We start from the raw sequence: 14087 nt of genomic DNA, 5'->3' as shown, positions 1-14087 counted from the left end.
CTAATTAAGCGGCTTATCGCTAGAGTTACAGCATCGTCCACTTGGTCAGCTATTGCTGGACATACAGTGGTAATATACTGTATGATTTCGTCAGGCGACGATCCCGAAGGGTCGGCAATTTCTGCAATCGTTTTTATAACGATTTCATCCCACTGGGGGACTTTCTCGAATTGCACTCGCTGCAGAAAGGACAGTCCTTTACGACCAAAATAATAGGACGGCGAAGTTTCGCCATTATAACGACGGGTTATTTGTGAAGCTTCGTACATCGCACGAATCATAGACTGCACAGCGTACGGTTGATAAGTGCCGAAATACTCGCTTATCCGCTGTGCTGTGGGATTTTCCCCTCTCTGCTCAATTTTATATATGGCTATTGCCAAATCATTACGCGATGGTTGTGCCAACAAAGTTTTTTGTTCATCTAGGGCTATAGGCCTTCGCCCGAATGGAACGCGCTTCGCGGGTGAATATGGTACTTCCTCTACGTGTTGGCCGGTTAATTCGGCTATCCTTTTACGATTAGTTTCCACTAGCGCATAGCGCCCACTATTCCCTTCTAATGCTGCGTCTACGATTATTCCTGTGGCGATTGCCTCATTAACAGCGGTAGTGACATCTGAATAGCGCTGTTCGGGATTAACCGAGTCTAACGGCATAGTTAGGTACATATACCTAACAATTTCATCGATGGTTGATCCACGAACATTGTGGATGTCCCTAATGGCTATTGCCACTGCTTCTACCATTTCCTGCATGTTATTAACTCGCATGTCGACATATCGACTTTTACGGCTTGCGGTTATCGCATACTTCATTGTTGGTGACCAATTCTCGTAAACTTCCACCAACGTACCACGCTCTGAGGCTACCTTCACGGCAGATGCGTATTCCTCGGCGTCAATTTGTCGAGGGGCCATAATCTGCCTGTATCTCTGTAGCAAATGGACCGGTGCTGCCATCTTATCCTTCTTCCGGACATTATTTATAATGTCCAATGTCAACGTTGTAATATGTGCTATCTGTTCACTGGTCACCGGTTTCGGCGGTTGTGATCGCCCAGTCTTTGCTGGTGATGGTAAACTGACATTCGGTAAGGGTTCCGGAATTTCCGGCGAGTTATTCCGACCATTTGACTCGCTAGAGAACTTAATCAAGTCCTCTTCACTACCTTTCTGTGCCTGATCGCTGCGGGTCTCGTCGATCACGAGACGGGAATGTTCTTCGTCTTCTGATGACGACGGCTGATGTCTCAGCCGCTCCCTTACTTGCACGACTTTTCGTGTGATTTCCTCTTTTTCCTCCACTAATTTCCGCTTCTTTTCTTCCTCACCTGGTGAGGTTGTGCTTTGCACTCGATGCGGATGTGTCCTGTAGGATACTGTGCTAGTAGCTGGCGACGGAGTACGCGTTCCCGATAATTTCGGGATTATATAACTCTGTTCCTCCTTAATTCTGACCGGGTTCGTACCCCTTTTTAAGGTCCCAGCCGGTTGTTGGTGTTCGACCGGCGCTTGGACAACTCCCATAGGAGTAGGAAATCTGATTACGGCTGGCTTTAAACCAGTCTCTTTCCAGAACGCCGGGGGCGGTTGCACTTGCAACTGTGGCCTTATCTGCGTTAAGACTTGTGGTGTATTATACACGTGCTGCGGTATCGTAACTACTCGAAGTTCTTTCCCATTAGGGGCGTCTGTTTTCGTCGGGGCGAACGGACCTTCCATTATGAAGGACTGTCCCCAACGCTGCCTATCTCTGGCCTCTTGTTGCTCGTGGTCAGCGATTAGCTTTGCTAATCGCTCGTCGGCATCTGCCGGTGGTTTCGGTGATCTGCTTCGCTTAGGGTTTGCCTTCAACGCCGTTTCTACTCCTGCCTTTGCAGGCGATTTAATAGGTTTCTTTACAATTGATTCGTACGGCACTTCTTCAATTTCTTTTGAAGCTTCCGCCGCATCACTCTGTGCCTTTGCACGCGCTATCATGGCCTTTGCCACTCTTTCTGCTGGCGGAGTAATATGCAGTTGATCAACTGCAGCTATTTCCTCTGGTTGGGCAGCAGTCGCTGCCAATGAGTGTCTGTATGATGCCAAGTCGCGTTCCCGATTACTACGCAACAATAGCTCGTATTCGGCATACGATGCCACTATTACTGGATCAGTTTGCGTGCTACGTGACATAGTCACTGGAATCACTTCTGGTGCCACATTGGGCAAATTACCGGCGCTTTGAGCGTTCTGGACACTCGGGGCAGCGAATCGCTGTATCGGGCGGTATGCTTGATTTCCCGCTACGGGTGGGGCGAAGAATCGAGGATTACCTCTGCCAACCGGTCGGTTCGGTCGCTGATCGCGGTCCATTGCGGAAATATCTGCAATGGAAAATTACACAATTTAATTGTGAAGTTTTTAATACGGTATTACGGTATTAAAATAACGCTCGTTATTTTTATTTAAACAGTTATTACTGTCAGAGTGCCGTGCATATAGCACAGGGTAGTGGCACATATGCCTCACCATCATTGGATCGGCTCGCCATATGCCAGCTTTCTCAAACACGACGGAACGTGTTTGCCATTCGGATGCCAGCATCGGAACCGTTAACATCGTTTCCTAGCTTTCCTTGGTTTCATGCCCTTTTTCTCACCTTTAGAGATTTGTTTTGATGCTGATTAGCATTTATTTCATTGAAATAAAAGCGATTATTTCGAGGAGATGTTGTTTCCGTTGTCATTTCTCTGTACAGCGTAGACGCTTCTCCGAGATGGTGGAGATGCCTTAAGATCCTCGTCATTCCCTCTAGTTTGCACTCAACAGCGTTCACTCACAAACGCTGTAACACGGAAGTTTCCTCTTCTTCAGTGGAGACCCCGGGTCACCAGCGATAGCCCACAACAACCAGCAGCAGAAGAACCCGTACAGAAGCAAGGAGCGTCGCTGGTTCGGAAGGCACGCGGCCGCCAGCACGGAGAAGAACCGCGGATTGCGTACAAACAGTGGTAGGCAATAAACCAGTGGTTGTTGCGCATACTCTACGGGATTAATTCCTAGCAGATAATACCGAAGTGGGATTATTTCCCTGACTTATTTTAATTTTCCTTTTACGGGTTTAAGGAAGATATCGAGACGATTGCCTCTAACATATTAGAGTTGTCGGAGGAGGAAGTTGTTTGTGATCTGGTACTGAAATGAAGAACGTTTTGGTTATTGTGGTCGACGGTAAAACCGTCAAAATAATCGTGACAGAAATTCAAACCGTCTATCTAGACGATATTCTTTTGTAGTGGAACGATTGTTCCGAATTGATAAGTTATTAATTTGAAGAAATGCAGACGACATTTAACAGGACGATCGTTCTGGCAAGAGTTTCCTTGTGGTGCTAGTGCTGACGAACTAGCTGATTTTATCAGTGGCAGCAAATCGCAAAGCGAAACAATAGGAGATAGCCGAGCAGGCTATTTATAGCCGCCCAGGCCAAGACTAGTTACAGACTGCAAAGCAGCGATACATTGAAACGCATTGACCTACAATGCAGTGCATAGTGTATACAGTGAAAAGACCTATTTCGAAATAAGTCTAGAATTTAATTCTGAATTCTATCGCTTAGTTTTTGACGGCATAATGCCTGTAAATCGTTCACCGCCAAGAAAACAACCAGCTATCGATAGACTGAAGCAGGGCGTCGAAGACGTCCTAAAATCAGCCAGTAAGGCATTGAAAGGAATAACCGATGATCCAGCAAAGGCTGGCACGAGTGACGCTACACAACAAGACAAAGTCACCCGTAGTAAAACGAATCAGTTGAAAGGGACAGGCGTGGAAGTTACCCACAAAGTCCTCGAAGATAAACCTCGTAAACCGAGGAAAGCAACCGTAATGGATCAGGGAGATAATCTCCTTGATACACCATTAATGCAGCCACCGGAACAGTTGTTTTTCCGGCCGCTAACTCCCGAGAAAAGCCGACAGGTTAATCCCGATAATCGGGAAGAAGTACAGGCACCTGTGCCAGAGCGATCCGATAGCACTACCGAATCAACGGCCACAACAGGGTCGTTTTCTCAAGTGAGCGAAAGCGAGCTGAATAAATCCGCAACGACGGAAGAAGAAGAAGAACCTGTGACAGTGATACCGACCACCTTGCGTAAAACGCAATCATATACAGCAAATCTGAATGAATTATTGAATTCAGCGGCAAAGCCGGCAACAGGTTCCAGTATCGTGGAATTAAAACAGGCAACCGAAACTATTTCGGCAAATCAGGTATTGATTAAAGATCTGCAGAGGAAATTGGAAGTAGCTGAGGACGAAGTCCAACATCATAAGAACCAGTACCAACATGCACACAGTTCTTTTAAAAATATGGAAAAAATCGTATTGGGTCTGCGGGCCTTAATAGGCGAAAAGGATGCGGCAATGGCCGAACTAAGAGGAAAAGTAGATGAAGCACGCGCTAAGAATTCCGATTTAAATCAGCAAATCGCTGAGAAGGACACCATGCTTGATCAAGTGTGGCAAGAAAATCAACGATTAAAGACTAACAACTTTAATCATATTACCGATCTGAAAAACGTGCAGTCTATGCTGCACGAGAGCCAAATGGAACATAAATCCCTAATTGGGAAATTTAACTCTTTAGCTAAAGATTACCGAACGTTATATGATCGGCAGATGAATCCGGAAGCCGTAGAATACGGCGAGCGACCGCTCAGTAGGGCATATGCCGCAAATACTGAAGAGTCGCAGGTGTCTCGGGCACAGCATACACCCTCGGCAATGAACGAGAGTGGTTCCCGGGAAATGCCGAGTGCAGACAAACAGCAGTTTATCCGCAGTATTTTGCGGGAAGAAATCCAGCGAGCAGGCATCGGACAAAGCAGGACAGTAAGCCCTGTAAGGAAATCAGATTTGGCTGAAGTGATGCGACAGCCTGTACCACGTCCTAACTACAATGGTAGTAAAGAGGACATCGACAGTTTTATCATAAAATTCGAACATGCGGCAATCGCAAACCGTTGGGTAACCGACGAGAGGAAGATTACCGAACTGGCGTATTGCCTTAAAGATGATGCCATTATTTGGTATAATGGACTAATAACGTCGACGACGCCGCCGACAACTTATAAAGAGTGGAAAAAACAATTAATCGCCCGTTTTGGCGATTCGAAAAGAGCAGTAAATGCACTTGCAGAACTGGCGAATCGCATGTATAAGCCGGGACAAGAAACTTTGGAAACTTATTATCAGTCGATGATGACATTGCGCGATCGCGCAGGATTTAACGGATCACCGGAGCAAGTTGTGAACTTCCTCGTAAAAGGGTTAAAATCCCATGAGAAATTACATGATAAAATAGAAATCATGAGGCCAGTAACTCCGGAACAATTTCTGGAGATTATCCGTTATCTATCGTCGAATAATCCAGAGAAATACGTGATTCCTATCGGCAATACCCGACGTAAGCAGGATCGCGATAGCGAAGTGGTGACTGTACGAACTGTACAAGTACAACCGAAGACTTATGCGGCGGCGGCGGCCAGCCCGCCGCGGCCAATCAGCAAGCCAAACAGTGGGAAACCGAATTACGGTAATCGTAATAATAATAATAATATCCGCAGTAATATCAGCAAAGCTGAAAGTAGTGATATCCGAAATATTGGAGAGGATAACCGCGCACCGTCTCGTAAAGAGCAGTGGGCGAATAATATTAGTAGAATTCAGGAAGCGACCGATCGGTCACCGGCCTTGCAGAAAACTCTGCGTGGCAACCGAGTAGTGAAGTACTGCCAGCACTGTGATTTGTGCGGACATTATTTCCGAGATTGTCAGTTTCGCGATAAACCGCGAAGTGAAAACCCGACATACCTAGCCTACCATGATCCAGAAACTGGAAATCGGCGATATGCCGCTGATTTCTACCAGCGCCGTAGTGGTAGTCAGTCAGGAAGCGAACCTAATTCGCCGGTGAGGCAGAGAAGTAATTCCCGGCAAAGTACCGGCTCAGTAGAGGAGCGGATACGTCCGACGTCAGGATCACCGCTACCGGATAATAATCCGTTTTCTGGTTTGGCGGATCAGGAAAACGAGGAAGGGCGGTAAATTCCGGCTTTACCGACCCGATTCCGCCCAAACCGCCGGACAAAATCGAAATAATTACAATCAACGGATTGCGAATAGTCGAACCTGATGAATCATCGGATAGTAGCAATGCTACTATTAACTTCTGTACGGCCGTCATAAGTCACACTGAACCTAAACGCGCACACCCGCTAATGCTAAATGCATTTATAAATGGGCGCGAAGCGCCGATAATGATTGATACTGGAGCTGAAACATCTCTGATTTCTAACGAATTTGCTAGTGAAATTAGCGCAGCTAAAGTACCGTTAATTAAAGCCTTGCATATCCGCGGAATCGGCGGAGTGCGTGGGTTTTTAGTTACTCACTATTGCCGTATTATTGTTAAAATTCGAGATTTCGAAGTAGTACACTCAGTGTACATTAAACCTACAACCGACGATATCAAGGTTTTATTGGGGCAGGATTTCCTGCAAGAAACCTTTTACGCAGTTCGAAATAATAAACTGCGTTACTTGGAATATCAGCCGAGTAATAAACATGGAACTGTTATAATTAACAGACCAACGTCACCTGTAATTCAGGCAACGAAAACCATAGAAGTAATTGATCTCACAGGATCCGCAAAAGCGGATACGTCAGAGAGCGAAAATACCGTAGAAACTTTACTGTTTAATGGTGATGTTTCCAAACCGGAAGATAGTGTAATCTTCCCGATACCCGTGGCAACAGAAGGGATTGATGATACTGTAGAAAAGTTACAGTCAGAGGAAGTTACCGCATCGAATGGGAGCAAAGTCTTCCCGATAACCGTGGCAAATGCTACAATAAATAGTGCAACACAGCCAAAAGGAATCCCCAACCGTAAATCGGTACTAAAAAAACCGGGGAAAATACGATTGCCAGCGAAGACTACGTTTCGCCGCCTTTGGGGCGAGTATCGGGTGCTGGTTAAAGAAATCCAGGATTTAATCAAAGCAAAGGAAGACGGTATGAACGTCATGTACCTATTCATGGATGATGAAACACCCGTACCAGGGATTGATTCTGCAAAGGCAGAAGAGATCGTGCGTAATTTAGCCAAACAGTACAAATCGGAATATCTCGCTTTGGAGGAGAAACAGTGTCATTTGAGTGAGATATTTAGGTATTTTAAAATACCGTTGCCGTATGTACTACGTACATCTTTGCGAATATTAGCACAATTGACACGGCGTCAATTGCCCGTATTGCCGTATCAATTAGCGGAATGTAAACCGCTGAATAATTTCGCAAACGAAACAATTCCTAAAACACTTGCGAACCATAATCGGTCAGTAAGTTTTGCGCCGATGGCGCGCGTCGTTGAATTTATGATAGATGATTCGCCTACCGTAGTGAGAAAAACTCTTGATACTGCCGCTACTAATGAAACTAATAATAATTTAATTAATCAAGCTAGCATCGAAGTAGTACCGGATCCTAATAAACTAATTATCGTAAATGCAGAATTGGTAGGGCCCACTGATTCTGCCGTGATCACTAACGGATCTCCGACTTGGGAATTTTCCGAGTCCCCGAATATTAATCCCACTTACCGCGGTACACGCGCTAAGCCTATTAAAGTCTTCGCCGGCGATAAACTATTAATTAATCCGGGTACTAATTGGGCGACTGTAAATGTCCATTTCGATGCAGACGAGCAGTTCGATACCGATAAATTTTTATTTCTTCCAAGTCCGCACCTGTATATGGAGCGGCGGATAAAACCGATGGAAGGAGTGGTTAAACCACTGAACAATAAATTTGATATGGTATTCGTTAATTTTCAACACCAGCGGCAGTCCATTAAGAAAGGCCAATTTATTGGCTATCTAGAACCGTACGAGGAAATTCCCGAGATAAATATTCAAATTAATGCCACAATGTTGGCTGAGATGACTCAAGAGGAACAGGAAACTGTTAAAAAAGCCGTTGATGAATTGAAAATCAATCCTAATTTAACCGAACAAGAAATTCGGGAAATCAAGGAAATTTTTCTCGAATATCCCGGCTTATTTGCCACAAAAACTCGTCCATTTGGCGATGTACAAATCGTGAAACACCAGATAGATACCGGTGATACTCCGCCAATAAAATCTAAACCGCACAGGACTTCGTGGCGAGGCCGCGAAATTATCCAGGAGCATGTCAACGACATGTTAACAAAGGGAATAATTCGTAAATCGAATTCACCGTGGTGCTTCCCTGTCGTATTAGCAAGTAAGAAAAATCCCGATGGGACGATCGGTACGCGATTCTGCGTAAATTATATAAAGTTAAACGACGCTACTAAAAAGAACAATTATCCGCTTCCCAATCCAGATGAGCTTCTACAAGCTGTCGCGGATAATAAATATTATTGTGGATTTGACTGCAATGCAGGATTCTGGCAAGTGCAAATGCACGAGAATTCCATTGAAAAAACTGCGTTTATTACGCAGGATGGACTTTACGAATTTTTACGAATGCCGTTCGGTGTCTGTAATGGCCCTGCAACGTTTCAGGAAGCCATGAATAGGACGTTATCGGACGTTCATAGCGAAAATATTTTTGCTTATTTAGACGACATTATCGCCGCCGCCAAAGACTTCGAAGACCTTAAACGTAAAATACGTTTAATGTGTGAGTGTCTTTTAAAGACAGGTTTCACGCTGAAACCGAGTAAGTGCCATATTGGCGAGACAGAATTGCACTTCCTCGGACATATCGTGTCCAAGGATGGGATAAAAACTGATCCCGATAAAATAGCGGCTATAGAAAAATACCCAAAGCCAGAGACAGAGAAGGATCTAAGATCTTTTCTCGGACTTTGCAATTATTATCGTAAGTTCGTCAAAGACTTTGCCGGTAGAACGCGCCGTTTATACGGCCTATTAAAAGGAGAAATTGATGTAAAATCAAATTGGACCGCAGATCACGATGGTGAATTTGCTGATTTAAAATCGGCATTAATTAACGCGCCAGTATTGGCGAAATTTGATCCCAGTAAACCAACCGTAATTGAGTGCGATGCATCGACAATAGGAATCGGTGCAATATTACACCAAGATGGACATCCGATTATTTATGCGAGCAAATTGCTCACCGATGCCGAGAAAAAGTACCCAATTACAGAATTGGAGTGCATGGCAGTAGTCTTTGCGTGTCGGAAATTTCGACACTTTATAGAATACTCCCATTTCTCGGTGCAGACCGATCACCAAGCCTTAACGAATTTACTGCGATCAGTTTCCCGCAAAGAGGGATTAAACGGCCGATTAACGCGTTGGGCACTTCAGCTCAGCAGTCATAAAATGACTATTTTATATAGGCCGGGAAAACAATGTGATAACGCTGACGCGTTGAGTAGGCACCCGGTAGGAGAGGCTACAGAATGCCCAGACGATGACTGGGATGAGTTTAAAGACTCAAAATTCAGTACTCCGTCCATTCGTGTAGTAACGATAAGGGACGGAGCCGACCATGAAGAAGAGGAGGACAATTTCAAGTTCTACAGAGTAGAACAGGAAAAAGATCCGAATATCGAACGCATAATACATGCGCTAGAAGGACGCGTAGAAAGCGTACACTTACTAAAGCGACCCGGTTATTCCGGCTACGAATTATGGAATGGAGTACTATATAAGATTTCGGAAAAAGACGGTAGAATTAATCGCCGATTTGTTGTGCCAAAGCACATGCGCGTGGATATCATGCATGCAATGCATGATGCACCAGCTAGCGGTCATCTAGGCCGCGCCAAAACTTATCAGGCGATCGCCTTGCGATATTTCTGGGAGAATATGGTCTCTCAAATTATCAAGTACGTAGATCACTGTTTTGCATGCCAGCACCGCAAGACACTGCGCAAAGCGCCACCCGGCAAACTACAGCAGATCGCTATCGGCGAGCCGTGGTTCAGAGTGCAAGTAGATTTAAAAGGGCCATTGCCCAAAACAACACGGGGAAATACCTACATCGCCGTAGCGATAGATGAACTTACGAAATTCGTAATTGCAAAACCGATACCAGATGCAAGAGCGGAAACTGTCGCTAATTTCTTAATCTATGATGTGTTCCTGCCTTACGGAACACCACAGATATTGAACACCGATAGAGGAACGCATTTTCATAATTATTTATTGGAGGCGATAAACAAACGTTTAAGGATACAGCACCATTTCGGTGCTGCATATCACCCGATCGGGCGTGGACTTGTCGAACGACAAATGCAGACAATAGCCGATTCACTCGCAATGTATGCCAGTGATGGCCGCGAGCGTAATTGGGACAAAGTCCTACCGTTTGTAATTGCTGGGAAAAATCGTGTAGCGAATAAAACGACAAATTTGTCGCCATATTTTATGCTGTACGGTAGGGAGCAGGTTATTCCTGCTGATACGGAGACTAAAACGAATTTACCGATAGATCACGCGACCATACGTGAATATATGGAGGAACTGCGTTATAATTTAAATCGCGCTCACGACATAGCCGAGTTGCATATCCGCAACGATTTTGAGAAGAATGCCGAGCGTTTCGACAAAGGTCGATCAGAGGATACCTTCAACATAGGGGATCTTGTGATCCTTAAAATAGAAAGGAAAAAGGGAGAGACGGAATCGTTTCGTCGTCGGTTCGAAATCGAACCATGGGAGATTGTGGGATTTCCCTACACCAATGCGGTGGAACTTAAACGGATAAACTCTGATAAAACGGAGGAAACTCGCATTGTTAATTGTGAACGGATAAAACCATACCGTACTACCGAGGAGGATAGAAAAAACGAAACCCTATTAATTAGGGATTTATTGGAAAATAATAATTTAAGTGAAATTCCTGATAAGCAGGTGATCAGCGCTGTGGTAGATAATTCTGCCGCTAATACTCCAGCCACCGGCGTCTACGCTGTACAGAGGAAATGACAACGGAAACAACATCTCCTCGAAATAATCGCTTTTATTTCAATGAAATAAATGCTAATCAGCATCAAAACAAATCTCTAAAGGTGAGAAAAAGGGCATGAAACCAAGGAAAGCTAGGAAACGATGTTAACGGTTCCGATGCTGGCATCCGAATGGCAAACACGTTCCGTCGTGTTTGAGAAAGCTGGCATATGGCGAGCCGATCCAATGATGGTGAGGCATATGTGCCACTACCCTGTGCTATATGCACGGCACTCTGACATGCCACGGGACGGGATGCCGAAGCCCCTTGAGGCTCAAAACAGGAATGAGAAATGAAAAAACGCATCTTATATGCAACATAATGAGAAATTCTTATAAAAAAAATGTGCCAATTATTTCATCACAGTTAGTGAGAACAAGACGCGGCAAAGTGCGGCGTAAATTTAATCAAAACGAGTTTATACTCGTAACAGAATCCGTTAAATTCCCATTCCGGTTATTTCCAAAATCGCACACGTTAATCCGTGTTAGTTTTGCAGGTTCCATTCCGGAGTTTTCCTCCAATTATACGCTTTGTAGCGTCGATCCACGACATGTGTGCAACATAGTGCATCTACGGCGATTTGATTTATCCGTTTTCCTGCAATTAATGCACTACGGCAGTTCTTTAACCAAGTATTATGCACTGATTTGTGCATCTACGGCGATTTGATTTATCCGTTTTCCTGCAATTAATGCACTACGGCAGTTCTTTAACCAAGTATTATGCACTGATTTGTGCATCTACGGCGATTCATTTTGTAAGGATTGAAATGAATTCAATCTGGTGCACTCGTTGGGCGTTACGGCCTTTTCGTTTTGTACTCGTTGTACTGTACGGCGATTTAACAATGTTAATTTTGCGACTCATTGTGCACTACGGCGATTAATATGAAGTTGTGTACTCATAGTACAATACGGCGATTTCAATTTATACACAGTGTACTACGGCGTTTAATTTTAGCATTTAATGCTTTACGGCGTTTCCATCTGCGGTTCGGCATTTAGTACGTTAAGAGCGTTGCTCAATACGGCAGACGTAGTCTTAATGTCGGCACTATCATCCAACATATCCGCTCTCCATTTCCTCCTGGATAATACAACGGGTCGGTATCGTTATCCGGTATGTGTACCGCGAAAATCAAGTGGTCCACATCGGTAGGTCAACCCTGGCCCATTGCTTCCAGTTCGTACTGCCTGTCCCGCAGGGCTTGGCGGGATGGATAGAGAAAATTATTCTCATAGACGGCTTCTCATCCGTCTCCATTACTGCTTCTTCCAGGAGTTTCTGCGCTTCCTGAAATCGTCAGTGATTCCACCGACGCCACGACATCCGTTCGCGGAATTTCGCTAGGTGGCGCAGTGATCACTGCAGATTCGGTATTCACAGTCGGCGGTACGGTTGCAGTGTTCTCTGCAATTACTGGTGCAGCATTAGCTGTCTCCGGCGTTTCGTCAGTTTCTTCAGTGTCCATTGACACTACGGTTTTCTTCGGTTCAGGTTGGACTGTCTTGCTGGTCGTTGGAGTGTCGGGAGAATTTGGGGCGACTTTGCGCTTCCCCTGACTTTGACGGTCAGCAAATCGCTTAATGAGATCATAGATCCCGTCATAGTATCCATTATGGATTGATTCGGTCTTCAGTCCGTCGACTTGCATCACACCCAGAATGTCATTTAAGACTTTCGCTTGTTGTTCCTCATTTAGAGGCTCGCCCAAGCGATTAACGTAGCTTTTTAATCGACGATTCTGTTCCTCCTGCCGGTATGTGCGGGCCCAGTGGTGAGCGTGGCAATTGCCCATTAGCGCGGAGAGGATGACCAGAATATACTTAAGTCCCCATCCGATATTAATCGTATCCCATGTAATTTTCATGGGGCAACTTTTCGCTGTATTGCACACGCGGCACGGCAGAAAACCAGAACTTTGCTGGATCCGTGTCCGGTAGGATGAACTGCAGGAGAAATTCCTCCGGATTGTTCGGTGTATAAGATTTTAAACTGGGAAATTAATTCCCAATCTACTACGGTAATTTCGATAAGTTTCTCCTTCAGCTGGAAATATCCAGCGCGCTACGCAGTCCATGACGGCGTGGCGTTTCGTATCGCCTAATCTCCATCTGACGGAACAGATCAATCTTATACATATTGATCGAGTTCTTAATACGGAGATCATATCCGATAGTATGGAGTAAATCCAAAGTGTCAATAATGGCTTTGCCAATTTCGGCTCTTTGGTCGGTATTAACTGTGCCAATTACTGACACAACACGATCCACATATAACTCCAAATCACGACGAATAACGTCGATATCGCGGCGGATGTATTGTGGATGTGTTTGCCTTTCAGGCATCACCAACACAGATGCATCCGGTTTATACGGTGTTGATTTATCGCGCGTTGCGCGGATGTTCCAATTGCTGCCTTCTTCCTCTGAAATTTAACAGCTGCATTCAGCTTACCGGGCATAATATCGCCTTCTTCAAAAGAATTATCTGGGGTTTTCCCCACATTCGGTAAATTGTAAGTAATTTTATGGCGAGTTTTGCCACTAGCATTGCTAGTGTTGCTAGAATGACTAGCACCTGAGTTCGGCTCGGAATCGAAAACTGGTTCACTTACAGGTACAGGCTGCACTCGCAGCAATTGTAAAGGCGGTTGTTGATTCACTGGCGGTTTCCTGGTCAGCGGCGGAAGATTCGCTAACAGCGGATTAGTTTGCCGCTGTGGGGGTTCTTTCGGTGCTGTCCCGGCTGGCCATGGACACGGAGTTATCATTTTCGTCTCTGGATCATACTGGTAGCTTCCGCTGGGGAGGCTCTGCTGAAGATGAGCAATATGCTCTGGAGGCAATGCGCCCGGTGGTACTTGCAGCGCCATATTCGTATAACGAATAGGTGTTTGTGTTTGCTGCATTTGTGGCTGATATCCCGGCAGACTTTGCTGCTGATGTTGCGGTGAAAACACAACCGACGGCTGCCATTGGCCGTATGCTGGTTGTTGAGACGGCATTTGCTGTCCACCGACACTCGTCGGATAATTCTGTAAATTATGAGAATTATCTCTAT

At 45.1% G+C, this 14087-nt stretch overlaps 1 protein-coding gene across 6 annotated transcripts in view; it reads right to left on the bottom strand.

Annotated features, from left to right (window-relative positions):
• LOC129597983 (mediator of DNA damage checkpoint protein 1-like) overlaps positions 1-14087 on the bottom strand; it is a 29481-nt gene that overhangs the window by 3792 nt on the left and 11602 nt on the right. For 3 of the 6 annotated variants that reach the window (XM_055495698.1, XM_055495703.1, XM_055495700.1), the window contains 2 exons: positions 13642-14061; positions 2219-2368 (listed from right to left, as the gene is read on the bottom strand). In XM_055495698.1, the coding sequence (XP_055351673.1) occupies positions 2219-2357 (139 nt within the window). In that variant the 5' untranslated portion in view covers positions 2358-2368; positions 13642-14061. Of the gene's footprint in view, positions 1-65; positions 2369-13641; positions 14062-14087 lie in introns of those variants that run through there. The other 3 variants (XM_055495704.1, XM_055495701.1, XM_055495702.1) reach the window with 3 other exon arrangements.

The sequence above is a fragment of the Paramacrobiotus metropolitanus genome, unplaced genomic scaffold (genome assembly GCF_019649055.1).
Source record: "Paramacrobiotus metropolitanus isolate TYO unplaced genomic scaffold, Prichtersi_v1.0 Parri_scaffold0000112, whole genome shotgun sequence".
Taxonomy (NCBI): Eukaryota; Metazoa; Tardigrada; class Eutardigrada; order Parachela; family Macrobiotidae; genus Paramacrobiotus; species Paramacrobiotus metropolitanus.
Note: the sequence above shows the minus strand (reverse complement) of the source record. Positions and strands in the feature narration are given on the sequence as shown.